We start from the raw sequence: 13,995 nt of genomic DNA on the forward strand, positions 1-13,995 counted from the left end.
CTTTTTCTCGGTACAGTTCAAACAAACAACTAGTCAGTCAACAATAACCACTTTGTCATAAAACAAGAATTCATTTCCCAAAATTTCAGTAACACAAGAAAATAAATCTTCCAACATAAAGTTCATGTGGAGAAAGTGGCTACTAAGAATCAAGATGGCGCCCGCATGCGTTTATGTGGAAAAAAGTCTCGGGGAATCTCGTACCCTGATTCCATAAATAACGAGAGGAGGAAAGCGGGAAGAGAGACGAGTTTGAGTCACGAAAACGAACGGACGTGCGTAAAAGAAGAGGTAGAAGAAAAGAGTGTGGTGAACGAAACAAACAACGACTTGGTTGAAAGTAGAGTTGTAACGAACACAAGCTATTCCGGCATGACGTCAAGATTTGACCCCAAGCTAATTCCCCTGTTTGATGGCAGTAGCACTGATCACTCAGTGCAGGAATGGGTGGAAAAAGCAGAATTAATATGTCAGCTCAGTGGGGTGAAGCGTATAGAATGCGTGGTCCCAATGCACCTCACTGGGGGAGCATATGCAGTATACCAGCAGTTGACTGATGAGGAAAAAACAGATTTTGCCTGCATCAAGCGCGCCCTTTTTACAGCATTTGCATTAGATCCAATTACTGCATGGAAGGAATTCATGGCCCGAAAATTACATCCCGAGGAAACGGTGGATGTGTATCTGGCTGAGCTAAAAAAGCTATCGGTCCTCTTTGGAGGGATGTCAGACAAAGGCTTGGTGTGCGCCTTTGTTGCAGGATTACCTAAGAGTGTGGAAGATCTGCTCTGTTCCTCATCCCAAGTGGACGAGATGGACATATCGGAAGTATTGGCGCGGGCACGAGCAATACTAAAGAAAAGCCCTAACACTATAGACCAAGTGGCAGCTGTACAACCATCACAGGTTGGATTGCAGGACCTGGGCGCAGCTACAACCTGCTATAAGTGTGGAGGACCCAACCATTTGGCCCGTGATTGTCTTTTGTCACGTCAACCAACTCGGAAACTTGACGGGCCGCAGTGCTACAAGTGCAAAAAACGAGGACACCTGGCCCGCACCTGTCCGGGAAACGGGCAAGGGGAAGAAGCTACAGCGCCAGTCTTCTCCCCAGATCGTCATTGAGCAGGGCGCTACCCACTGTAAGCATACACATTAATGGAAGCGAGCGCCTCGCGCTTGTGGACACTGGGTGCACCCAGACTCTCGTAAGCAAGATATGCTGTGCCACTTGGAAAGCAGAGAGAATTCTGATACTAACTGTAGGCGGAGGTTCACTAGCCTCTTGTGGGGTGAGCATTATCCGCGCAAGCATCAACGACGGGCCTGCAGTAGCCGTGCGAGCCCTGGTGATGGAGGGAGAGCTTCTCGGGTACGACCTACTCCTGGGTATGGACTTGATTACACAACTGGGTGGAATTACCGTGGACAGAACCGGCAAGGTACAGTTCTCCCGATGTGAGGAACATGTTTGTGCTGCCATAACTCTCGACGAGCCTGACTTTCATGCAGAGTATGATAGAAACACCAATGCATGGACGGCGTCTTGGAAGTGGTCAAACGATCAGCCACCAATATCCTTGCGAAACCGGTTATCGGAATATCCCCCACCCATGTGGCTAAGGGAACAGTATGAAGAAGAACTGCAAACGTGGATCGACAATGGCTGGTGCTCGGAGAGATGCTGATAATCTGCAAAACACATGTGCAGCAGTTGTGTGTAATGTGGATGCAGCGCGCATCATGGACATTCATCAACAGTGTGGACATCCTGGCATCAAGTGGACACTGTACTTTGTCCAGATGATTGATCCGGGAGTAGGAAAAAAAGATATCCGAAGAGTGGTGGAAAGTTGCGAGGCCTGCCAATCCATCGACCCAGCTCCAGCACGATGGAAGAAAGGGGAGTTAGGAGTGAGTGGTAAGTGGCAGAGAGTGGGCATGGACATCACACACTACGGTGGCAACCACTTCCTTACCCTCATCGATTGTGGGCCTACACGTTTCGCAGTCTGGAGACTCCTCGGGCACCAGGACTCTTGCAACATTATTCGCCAGCTGTCATCCGTGTTCTGTGAAAGAGGTGCGCCCGATGAAGTGCTGACGGACAACGACCCAGCCTTTTGCAGCCATCAGATGAGGCAGTTCTTACAAGAATGGGGTGTGCGGCTGCGGCTTAGATGCGCTTATGTGCCTTCTGGCAATGGTATAGCTGAGAGAAGCCATTGCAGCATCAAAACAATTGCAGCCAGGAAGCAGTGCACCATCGCAGAAGCTGTGTACTGGTATAATCTCATGCCAAAGGATGGCGTCTCTCCAGGAACGGCGCCTGCAAATGCAATCTATCAGTACCGTGTCCGAGAAAAAGGAATCCACCCTGATACAACTGTGGCCACTGAGATAGAACGGAATCGATATGCCAAAGGGGATGCTGTCTGGGTGAAGCCGCCAGGAAACCGATGTACTGACAAGTATAAACGAGGCACAGTGACCGATGTGGTGAGTAAGCAGTGTGTCCAGGTTGATGGCGTACCCCGTCACGTTAGGGACCTATGGCCAGCGACACATGTACCACCTCCAGTGAACGATGAGAGTGATTCTGACTCTGAGACGAGTGGGCCATCGCTTTGGTTTGCACCATCCCTATCAAGCAGTGACTGATATCAGTAACCTCCACGGAGATGAAGCCTTCCCCGACCATCAGGCGGTGGATGAGAGCGCACGCGAAGACGAGAGCAGCACTGTCCCCCTTCGTAGAAGCACCTGACGGCGGCGATCACCACCCCCCCTGTCGTCTCTGTGATCATGAGATCAGGGGGGAGTGTGGAGAAAGTGGCTACTAAGAATCAAGATGGCGCCCGCATGCGTTTATGTGGAAAAAAGTCTCGTGGAATCTCGGAGAATCTCGTACCCTGATTCCATAAATAACGAGAGGAGGAAAGCGGGAAGAGAGACGAGTTTGAGTCACAAAAACGAACGGACGTGTGTAAAAGAAGAGGTAGAAGAAAAGAGTGTGGTGAACGAAACAAACAAGGACTCAGTTGAAAGTAGAGTTGTAACGAACACAGTTCATGTGTAATTTGTATAAACAATTGGGTCGACACGTTCTATGGCAAATTAAAACAAGATTACTTTTTTTTTTAGCAAGCGTTAAAAAAGAAATTCTACTTAAAATTTCTTTGAGTAGATAAATTTAAGTGTTGTAGACTTTTTTTTTCACACTGAAATTTTCCGTCGTTGAACTTTTGTGGTTTTGCGTTGTAACTTAGAAATTTTGCGACCATTTCGTACGTTTCATACGTTTGAAAGTTGAAGTTTTGTGCGTGGGTTCTTTAAAAAAAATTTTTTTACATCCTTGTCGCTATTGTAGTCGAGTCAGAAAGGGTGAAAGTAAGAATAGAACGACTTAGTGAGAATAAGAACATTTGTTGATACAAATCAAGCAAGGGTTACTGGTACAGAAAAGATTAGTAAGTCTGGGACGAGTCATCTTTGTACGGCATCCGGGATAGCTCTCATTGAGTTGTGTAGACTTGCTGATTATATGCCTAATGGACAAGTCCATCTTAACGGTTATAAGGGTGTGTATGTCCCCACAACAAAAACATTAGAAACCACCCATAAACAATGACTCAGGCTGACACTAGAAGTTTATAGCACCTCTCCAGTAAACAGTTTATATAGTTTTTGTTTGCCTCTCGATTCCAACTCTGTGTAAATAATAAACCATCCGCTGTTTTCTGGTTTATTTGCAACCAAAAATAAGCAGATTAATCTCTAACTGGGAGTAGTATCTAAGAGAAAAAAGAAAACAAGAGCTTGAGTTTGGAAAATAGGTGTTGTCATTCCAAGATAAATGTGATTTGCCACGGAAGAAATGAAATTGATTCATATATTTAAATAATGCTTTTCAATTTCTTTCAGACAATGCTGGGACACAGATCTTGCTACTTATTTATAAAACAAAATACTACAATTAATATTTATAGATATTTTTTTGCAAAATATTAAAAAAACTCCGCGAAATTAGTATTTATTTCAGTTCAAATATTTTTAAAAATAAAAAGGAAAATGGAAAAAATAAAAAAATATAAAAAGTTAATGTTTTTAAATCTTTATTATTTAAAAAAATTTTTTTTTATATAGGCCTTTACATTATCAGCCTGGTAGTCCAAGCAATAACCTTCGAGAAATCAGACGACAGGGAATGCTAGAATATGACCACAGAGTGAAAATAGAATACAAAAAGTAAGTTGTCATTTCAATTTTCAAAGAAAAAACCCCCATCGAGAAATTCACTAATCCTATATGATATTAGAATCTACACAGCAGTAGTTGATCTTAGAGGATAAAATTTATATTGCTTGTCACTGAGTAGATTGTTTTTGCTGAGGTGAGTGAGGCTCCATGTTTTGACAAGCTTCTGGGTTTGACCTTTACTCCTGATCTGAAATGGAACACATACATCAAATCTGTTGCCAGAGATGCTGGGAAAATGGTGGGATCCTTCTACTGCTCCAGAAGATATCTCACTACTGATGCAATTCTCTATCTGTATAAAAACCAAGTACATCCAAGGATGCCACATATGGGCAGGAGCTGCTAAAAACAGCCTATCCTGCCTTGACAGAGTACAAAATAGACTTCGTGGTTTAGTGGGGGATGCCCTTTTCTCTTCCCTGCAACCTCTCTCCCACAGAAGAGACGTTGCGAGCCTGTTTTTGTTTTATCATTATTTCCATGGCAGGTGCTCGTCTGAGCTCCAATTCCTTGTCCCCCTCGCCAATCTTTCACAAGAAACACCTGTCTGGCTGAAACTACTGTCAATAATTTTCCCCACTCTTTATGTGTGCCTAAATCCAAATGTAGATTCCATGAGCAAAGCTTCTTTCTTAGAACTGCATGCCAGTGGAACTCTCTGCCGCTTGCCTGTTTCCCACCTGACTACAACTTGGACGTCTTCAAGTCCAACATAAACAAACTTCTTACAAACCGCCCCCTTAAGTAAGACACTCTATCAAAACTCTCAATACTAATGATTACTACAATACTATCTCATTGATTACTGTACACGCAATAACCCTTATCCCTGAGTGGCCTTCGGGCCTTGATAAGTGGTGACCCTCATGCAAAAAAAAAAAAAAAAAAATGCAGTGATCAGTTCGTATTTTCCAATGAGATGGAACACATTTTTTCTTTAATGGTTGAATAACTTTGTAAGGAGCAAGTTCTGGCAATAGATTCGTAAGCACAATGACTGGAATGGTTTGGGAACCACTTGCCCGGCTGGCATCAACATTCTTGAAAAACTTTTCAGACAGATACGAGATGCTTTAAATAAGTTTCCAGCCTTTTTGTGTATAGGCATTTAAAATTATCATAGACTCTTGAAAATGTTATTGCTGTACATCTTATGAGATGACTGACCAATTTTTATGATTTCATATTCAAATGAACAGCTACACAAGGAATTGGAATACACCCTACTAAAGCCTGATTGTCACAGCCGGTGAATTTCAAAAATGCAATCTGGATGTGAGGACACTTTAGAAGAACAATATGCAAGAAAATTCTATTTCAAACTTGGAAAAATTGCCACAGAAACATATGGAATGTTTTAGACTGCTTTCGGACCATCTTGCATGAATCGGGTATCAGTTTTTGAGTGGCATAAGAGATTCAAGAAAGGCTGGGAGTTTGTGAGAGACCAGGATTACTCCTACCACCTCTCTCATGGTCTGAGTCAGAACATCAGAGTTGATTGGCCAAATAAAGAATTTCATGGATAAGGGCCACCATGTGTCTATACAGAATAAATGCACAGTTTGAAGCCAGTGTGGAAACTGTACACCCAATTATTTGCAAGGAAGTGAAGATGGGAAGATTTGCTTGAAAGCACCAGTCCACAACTCCATCCTCGTCACAGACTATTTGATGAAGATGGGCATCAAGACAGTTCTTCAACTTCCCTATAGTCCAGTCTTTGCTCCCAGTGACTTTTTGGTTATTTCCTAAGCTCGAGAAAAACCTTAGAGGCTGTTGTTATGAGACAATTGAGGAGATGAAAGAGACTGTGATGAGGGTCATTGACATGCTCACACAGGAGGACTTCGATGGGGCCTTCCAGTTGTTGGACTGGTACAAGTGTATTGCAGCAAGAGGAGATTACTTTGAAAGGGATTAGAGTTTCATGTGTGTACTATCAATAAAAGTGCTTATACGAAAAAAGTCTGGAAACTTATTTAAGGCACCTCATATGTGGATATCACTTTAAGTATTTTCAGTCATAGAGAAAAATTCTGGAAATAGGTAGCCCTGATTAAAAATGGTGGAATCTGAAACAGTTCTTTGCAAATAATTTGTCTGTCAGATTTGGACACACCATGTACAAAAAGAAAGAAGTCACCATTAAGGATTATTATTAGAACAATAAAGGATTCTGTTTGAAATTTTATATAGATTCCAGAGTTCAATAAAAATGCACCTTAAAGGTTTCAGAGTCAAAATATCAGGAAATTAGCATCTAAAATGAGAACAGTAGATCTTGTAATTTTTTTTTCAAAATTATCTCAACAACATTCACTCAATGATGATTGATGGTAAGAATGATGGAAGGGCAAAGATGGCAGGCATTGCAAATAAGAGCATCATGGAAACATAAAAGACCACTCAGAGTCTCCATTTGAGATGTCTCTTCCACATGGAAAACTGTCGCAGATATAAGCACAATGTTCATTAAGGTGTTTGGTGTAGGAGAATAAAGTTAGTGTGTGTGATTTGGTGTTTAAGTCGGGTAGGAAGCCTGGTTGTAAAGCTAGAAGGCATAAAATCCTAGTATTCTAAAAATTCACATGCCAACTCATTAATTTAATGTTTTCAAATATTCAGACTGTTTGTTGATGCTTTGGAAATTTAAAAAACCAACCTCAACATTTAGCATTCTTACAAGTCTGACTCCTTCCAAACCCTCTGACTGTACAACCTTGGTAGAAAAGTGTTGGCAGCAGTCGGTTTAATGTTGATTGAGTGGAGTAGGACTATGAGGTGCTGCTGAGGTGGTGGGTAGCAAATTTGCTTGGAAAGAAGCACCTTTTTATTGGAAAAAATTGTGTCTGGTCAATTTTTTGTGCTGTTTTCATGATAGGATATTTTTAATTCAGATTCTCTAACTATTGATTTGATAAGATGTGTAGATCCCCTGTACAGAGAGACATCTTCTTTTTGTACATGGTGTGTTCATATCTAGTATGATGGTATTGTTCTGCAGATTGAATCAGAAAGAGATGAAGAAAATATTGTGGCCACCCAGAGAATGAATAAAGTGTGAAAAAAAAAAAATCTTTAACACAAAAAGACTTGATTTCCTGGAAAACTACATTTTTTATAAATTTCTACTGACTTTTATTTTAGCTATTTTTTATATGTTGCAGTTATATTTAATTTTATTTCTATTTTTGAAAGTTTTGAAATGGATCGCAATACATCAATGCAAAGGAAGAGAGATATTCATGATGGAAAAAATATTACTGTGTATGACAACTCCTTCAAATTGATACCCAAGTAAGTAATCAGACTTTTAAATGATGTGTAAACAATTTTATCATTTTTAAAAACAAATTTGATGAACATTTAAAAACAAATGAATCTAATATTACTTTTGTAATAACAAAAATCACATTAGATTCATTTATGTTATCAAAATTTTTTTTTTGATAGTGTCTATAGGATATTGTCATTTTCATATTAATAAAAGTATATATATTAACTACATATGTGCTTCTTATGTCAACATTAATAATTATTATGAACAATACACATAAAAAAAATTGAAATAGTTTAAAATATTTCAATATTGGTTTATAGAAAGGGCTTGATGAGCAAAGAAAGAATCTTTTTAAATTTTAAAAATCTGATTAAAATTAAAAAAGTTATGACTATTTTTGTGCCTCACATGTTTGGATATTTTTCCCTCTTTAAAACCATATTTTTTTTGTCACATTTTTTTGCACTACTTTTTCAGTAAAAATGCTATAACATGCTTATGCATGCTTAAAACAGAAGATTAAGTAATGAAATTTACCATATAAGTGTATTATTATGCTATGAATTAGAATATGCTACTGAAAATCTCCAGAAATGAATGGTTTCCAAATAATCTGCAGTAAATGGATATAAATATGCTGCCATTTTTAAAAAATGCTATGTATCCATTAAAAGAAAAGAAGTTAGAGAACTCAAATTGTAATGCATTTTATGTACAAAAAACTGAAATCTAAATCTATGACTGTTTAAAAATGAATATATTACAATATTTCTTTGGTATTATTGTAGACTAACACCTTCCATTACTCACCCTATCTTACCACCTCTCCAAAATATGATTCTACTTTTTTAGGCAATTACATGTGAACATCCTGAAAACCAAAAATTATTTTAGAATTTAATGTAAAATGATTCATTTTGGACCATTCTAGCATTTTAGGGTAGTTAACCATTTTTCTATTGGAAAAAAATCATGTTTTTTTTTGTTTTTGTTTTTTTAAGACAATTATGTGTACTTTTAAGAGGGCCTTTGAGCAATTATGGGAGGATGAGAATGCTTGCCATTCTGACTTTTGGTTAGGACTAAGGGAAATTATGTGTGAACCAACTGAATATTTGACAGAAACAAAACAAAAATAATTTTAGAATTTAGAATGGAGGTTAGTTTCACATAAATTTTATGTAAAATAGCATTTAGGACAGTTAATCAATTCATTTTTTATGGGAGATAAATCATGTGTATTTTTAAGGAAGGATCTATTTTTTTTTTTATATGCTTATATGTAGCGTCCAGAGAAATTTTGTTTGGTGGAGAGCTTGCCACTCGAACTTAGTATTATTGTTAGGGCTAAAGAAAAGTGTAGGAGGAGGCTTGCCACTCATACCTAGATATAAGATAGAATTAAGGGATTTTTTTTTAAAGAGGGCGTTTGGCATTCATATTTTCGATTCATGGTTCATAACTATTGGCTTTTGAAAATGTTATGGTTTGGATTTTGAATATCAAATTACTTTTACATATGCAAACAAGTAAAAATTAAAGAATAATAAAAAAAAATAAAAAGTAAATAAGGGTGTAAAACTATACAAGAATGAAGATAAACAGACAAAAATAAAGTTTATTTAAAACAAATGATGTTATTTTAACAGAAAATGTGATGTTTTTGAAAAGTATCAAGTATTTTTTGCCAACCTATTTAAATATTAAAAAAAATTCCTAAAGCTGAAAAATTGTTCACAAATTTTGAATGAATTTGATTTTTATTTTCAATTACATTTTATGTCTTTACCAAGTAATACATTATTTGTTTTTTAAACTTTCCAGTTTAAAACGTTTATTTAATAATTTTACTAGAAATTGACACCCTACAAATATTTAAATATTGATTTTTTGTTTTTAATTTTTCATTTTTTTATAATATAGTACATTATTGCTGATAATCTGCTAAAAAATTGTAAAAAAGATGAGCGGTACCGCTCATACATGTGAACCAAAAAAATCATTTCACGTTTTCGGTTGCTCAAAGCAAAACACTATTTAATTCACCATTAAAAACTAATGCAATAGATAAAAGTGCACACAAATTATTCATTTAGAAAGCTTATTTTCTTGTCTTTCCAACCATATAAATATTTAAAATATTTGACTAGGAATATTGTGAGAGATTTCATGTTGGGATTGCTTTCATAATTATATATTCTGATAACCGAATACTCTGATTAAATTAATATTCTGATAACAAATAGCTCTAACTAAACATCTAAGAATATTTTTTATATTTATATTATATTCATATATTCAATTATTTTTTTTTTTAATTCTGGAATAAAAATCAACAACAACAAAAAAAAAACAGTTTGTTTATAGTCGTGCTATTGCTGCTGCTGATGCTACTAATACTACAAAAACGATTTTTTTTCAGGGTGTCATCATTTTAAATTGCTAGCTACCACAAGAGAAAACAACATACAATAATACATTTAATGGCTAAAAACAGTAAAAAGATTATTTTATTTATTAGTGGGTATTCAAAAAAATATTTTTTTCAAAATTTTCAATACTCATGTTGAAGTCTTTTTTTTTTCACACAATAAAAAACAAGCGATCAAAAGTATTTTGCACACCCCAAACTATCAAAAGTGACATCTCTCTTGGGTTAGTTTCCAAATTTCATAAAAAAATTCTTAATACAAAAGTGGTACAAGCTTTTACAAATCAGGGGGTGGGGACTCATTACAAAATCTTACCGACTACATCATTTTATAATGTTAACATTTTTATCACTTTATTTGCTTAAAACTCTTATAATGTACATGATTTAATTTATTGGAAAATGCATTTTCAAACAAAATGCTGGTATTTTGAGGACTTAAACTGTTTGAGTATATCATCCTTGTATCCCTGAAATGCTTCGGCGAATGGATTTTCCTCAACCATCTCCCAATATAGGGCTCCAAGGAAGGTGGGCAGCAAGGATGATGAAGGAAAATAATACTTCATATGACTTCCAAAAAAAAAAAAACAAAAGACCCCATCCAGATTCAAACGCAGAAAGCGATGAAGATGAAAATACAATTTTTCCTGAGTATATAATCGTAGAATCGCAAGACAATACACAAATAACCAAAATGTTTCTATTCCTAATCCCAAAAATTATAAACAAAAACCTAAACGCAAAATTAATAAAAAAAAAAAATGGAACTCTACTTGTACAAGCATCTACTAAAAATAGTGCCAAAAAATTTAAACATGGACAACGTTCCATGATATAAACATTAAAAACTGCCCTCACAAAACACTTAACACCTCAAAAGGATTTATCAAATGTCCAGAATTAAACAACTGCTCTCTAGAAGAAATAAAAACAAACCTAAAAAATCAAAAAATTATGCCACCAAAAGAATTACAATAAAAAGAAACGAACAAACAATAAACACCAATACATATTAACCTTCAATACTCCCACTCCCCCAACTGAAATCAAAATTGGATAAATTAACATTAAAGTAGAAACATATATTCCCAGCCCGCTTTCCTGCCTAAACTGCCAACAATTTGGCCACTACAAAGAATACTATACCAGGAAAACAGCATGCCCAAAATGTAGCAGTAATGAACACCAGGAAACAGAATGTCAAGGAAACATAAAATGTTCAAACTGTAGTTAGAACTATCCAGCATACTCACCTCTCTGCCAAAACTGGATCAAAGGAAAAAGAATAAATGAATTAAAATATACAAAAACCATAAGCTTTACTGAAGTCAGAAAGATCCTTGAATCAACCTCCATGACAAAACCAGGTAGATTCTATGCAAATGCAACCAAAAACAACAGAAAACATAGAACTAAAGGGAATCAATACCCTAATAGACACTTCCAGAACTAGTTGAGACATTGAGGGCCACCTTATGGCAATTACTATCAACTCAAGCTGTACTTGATGATAACTCCCAAACAGCTAAAAGTAGAATCCCACCAGACCTCAAAAACCAAACACAACTTTCAAATAAAAAACCCACCAAAACTAACAACATCCTAAAACCAAATGAACAAACCCCTAGTACACCCTGGAAAGGGAAAAATTAAATCTCTCAGTAACCAAACAGAAAATAAATGAAAAATCCAAAAACGACAGATCTTGCTCCACGTCAAAAACAAGAACCATAAACCAGAATAAATTTAAAACCTTGGAAACAGATGATATAACCTCCAACTCCCGCATAATCAAATAGTAGAAAACAATCCCTTATTCTCAGTAAAGGAAATCAAATACATAAAATTAAACTATGACCAACAGAATAATGCAATGGAATTGCAGAGGTGTAATCAAAATGAATTACTTCTAATATCCAATCTCTGCCCTACAATAATATATCTACAAGAGACGTTTTTAAAACCATATGAAAATATCAATTTCTATAGCTTCCCTGAATACAACCACATGACAAATAACCCAAATAGAGCTTCTGAAGGAACATCTCATTAACAAAAACACAGCACAAAGCCAAATAAATCTACAAACTAACACAATTGGTGTCGCAACAACCCTACATAGAATAGTTACAATCTGCTCCATCTATCTACCTCTAAACGACCCTGTAGATGAAACAAAATATAAAAACTTATCAACTAACTCCTTCACCCCTTCTAATTAGATGACTTTAACAGTCATAATGTTAGCTGGGGTACTAAGACACTGACAGAAAAGAAATCATTATAAAAAATATTATCAACAACAACAACAACAACAACAACCCATGCATATATAACAAAAAAAACAACCTTTATTCACCTTGCTACAAACTCGTTCTCAGCAATTAACCTTTTTGTAGATCCTAGTATCTTTATGGATTACAACTTGACAGTGCACAAGGACACCTGTGGAAGTGACCACTTCCTAATAATATTAGAACACTTTTGTCCTGAAATAACCTCAAAAATTCCTGGCTGGAACCTTAAAAAAGCTAACTGAAATAAATTCAAATTATTATGCAAACACAAACTCCTACCTGGAAAACATGAGAAAGATCCAATCACTCACTTTACAGATACTATTATCTCAATAGCTGAAGAATGCATACCTAAAACAAAATCATCATAACAAAATCGGCCCCACAAACTACTCAGAATTTAAACAACTAAACAATATGCAGAGCTAAAAACATGCCAAACAATAAAAGAAGCCAAATGGGAATCATGGAAGAACTTTGTGTCCAAAATCAATGAAATCAAAGACAAAACCATATGGAATATGATATGGAAAATATCAAGAAAAAAACACCAGTTCCCCTCTCAACCAACTCTGTGTAAACAATAGCAAAATAACCCAAAAAATAGATATGGCCAACATGCTTGCAGATACTATTGCAAATAATTCATCATCCAAAGTTTACAATAAAAAATTCCAGACTATTAAACTGGAATCGAAAAAACAAACAAACTGAACTTTAAAAGTAATAATGAGGAAGAATACAACAAATCTTTTACCATCCATGAACTAAAGAATTCATTTTAAAAAAGCCAATAACATGGCTGAGGGACCAGATGAGATAAAATATGAATTCTTAAAACAACTACCAGATCAACCGTTAAGTATTTATTTATTATTCAAATGATATCGAACAACCTCCTAAATTAAAACCTTGAATAATTATCTAAACTCGAATGTAAATTAATATTAAGCCGACTTTACAAATTGATAAAAGTCAATTATTGGATTTAAATTATAAGGTGAAGCTCCGATGATTCAAACTCGAGATAGATAACGACAAACTTCCCATTAATATGGAAGGGGAGATTATCATCAAAAGTGTCCTGATTTGATAATTTAGCACCGGACTTACTACTTAGATATAAATAAGTCACTTGTACCCATTCCCCTCCTCCCCGTTTCTTTTTTTTTTTTTTTTAAATGGAGAGTAGATAATATAGTAGATGTGTTATCGGCAGCTCCAGTAACTCTCGCTTCTCCTTTTTTGTCCCTCAGTCCTCATTCAAATGAGTGATTTTTCTGACAAAGGGTGAAGAAAAAGCTGCTTAAAGGTCGGTAGTACTTGGTGAACAGTAGTCTGAGATGTCGGAAATTTTTCTGTCTCTATGTCTATCCTTGTGGCCATGTCACTAGTAAGGGTGCTGGAGGTAAACGTTTTGTCTGGGCTGACGTTATCCGCCTGATAGTCAGGGACCCGAACCTTCGATTAACCACTAAAGAGGCTGTCCTATTAGCAGGCGCAAAGTACTGGGACTACTGTATTGCCATTTGGTGAATGGATCTGGACCATGCAGTAGTCTCTGGTGGGGCCTCTTGATGCCATACTAGTGGGTAATTGTTACAGCTTTACCTTTTCATGTGCTACAAAAAAAAAAAAAATTTCCTGTCTTCTTCTCTCTTACTTTCCCTCTCTGTACTGCTCTAACCAAGCATGCCGACCTGCTCCACAAATCCCAAAAC

The 13,995-nt window shown here is 36.4% G+C and overlaps 1 protein-coding gene across 3 annotated transcripts in view; it reads left to right on the forward strand.

Moving 5' to 3' along the window:
* LOC145267126 (uncharacterized) overlaps window positions 1-13,995 on the forward strand; it is a 545,487-nt gene that overhangs the window by 327,413 nt on the left and 204,079 nt on the right. For 2 of the 3 annotated variants that reach the window (XM_080123160.1, XM_080123161.1), the window contains 2 exons: window positions 4,147-4,248; window positions 7,462-7,560. In XM_080123160.1, coding sequence (XP_079979286.1) covers window positions 4,147-4,248; window positions 7,462-7,560 — 201 coding nt within the window. The remainder of the gene's footprint in view (window positions 1-4,146; window positions 4,249-7,461; window positions 7,561-13,995) is intronic. The other variant, XM_080123163.1, reaches the window with a different exon arrangement.

The sequence above is a fragment of the Euprymna scolopes genome, chromosome 42 (genome assembly GCF_053919585.1).
Source record: "Euprymna scolopes isolate OS-2025 chromosome 42, ASM5391958v1, whole genome shotgun sequence".
Taxonomy (NCBI): Eukaryota; Metazoa; Mollusca; class Cephalopoda; order Sepiida; family Sepiolidae; genus Euprymna; species Euprymna scolopes.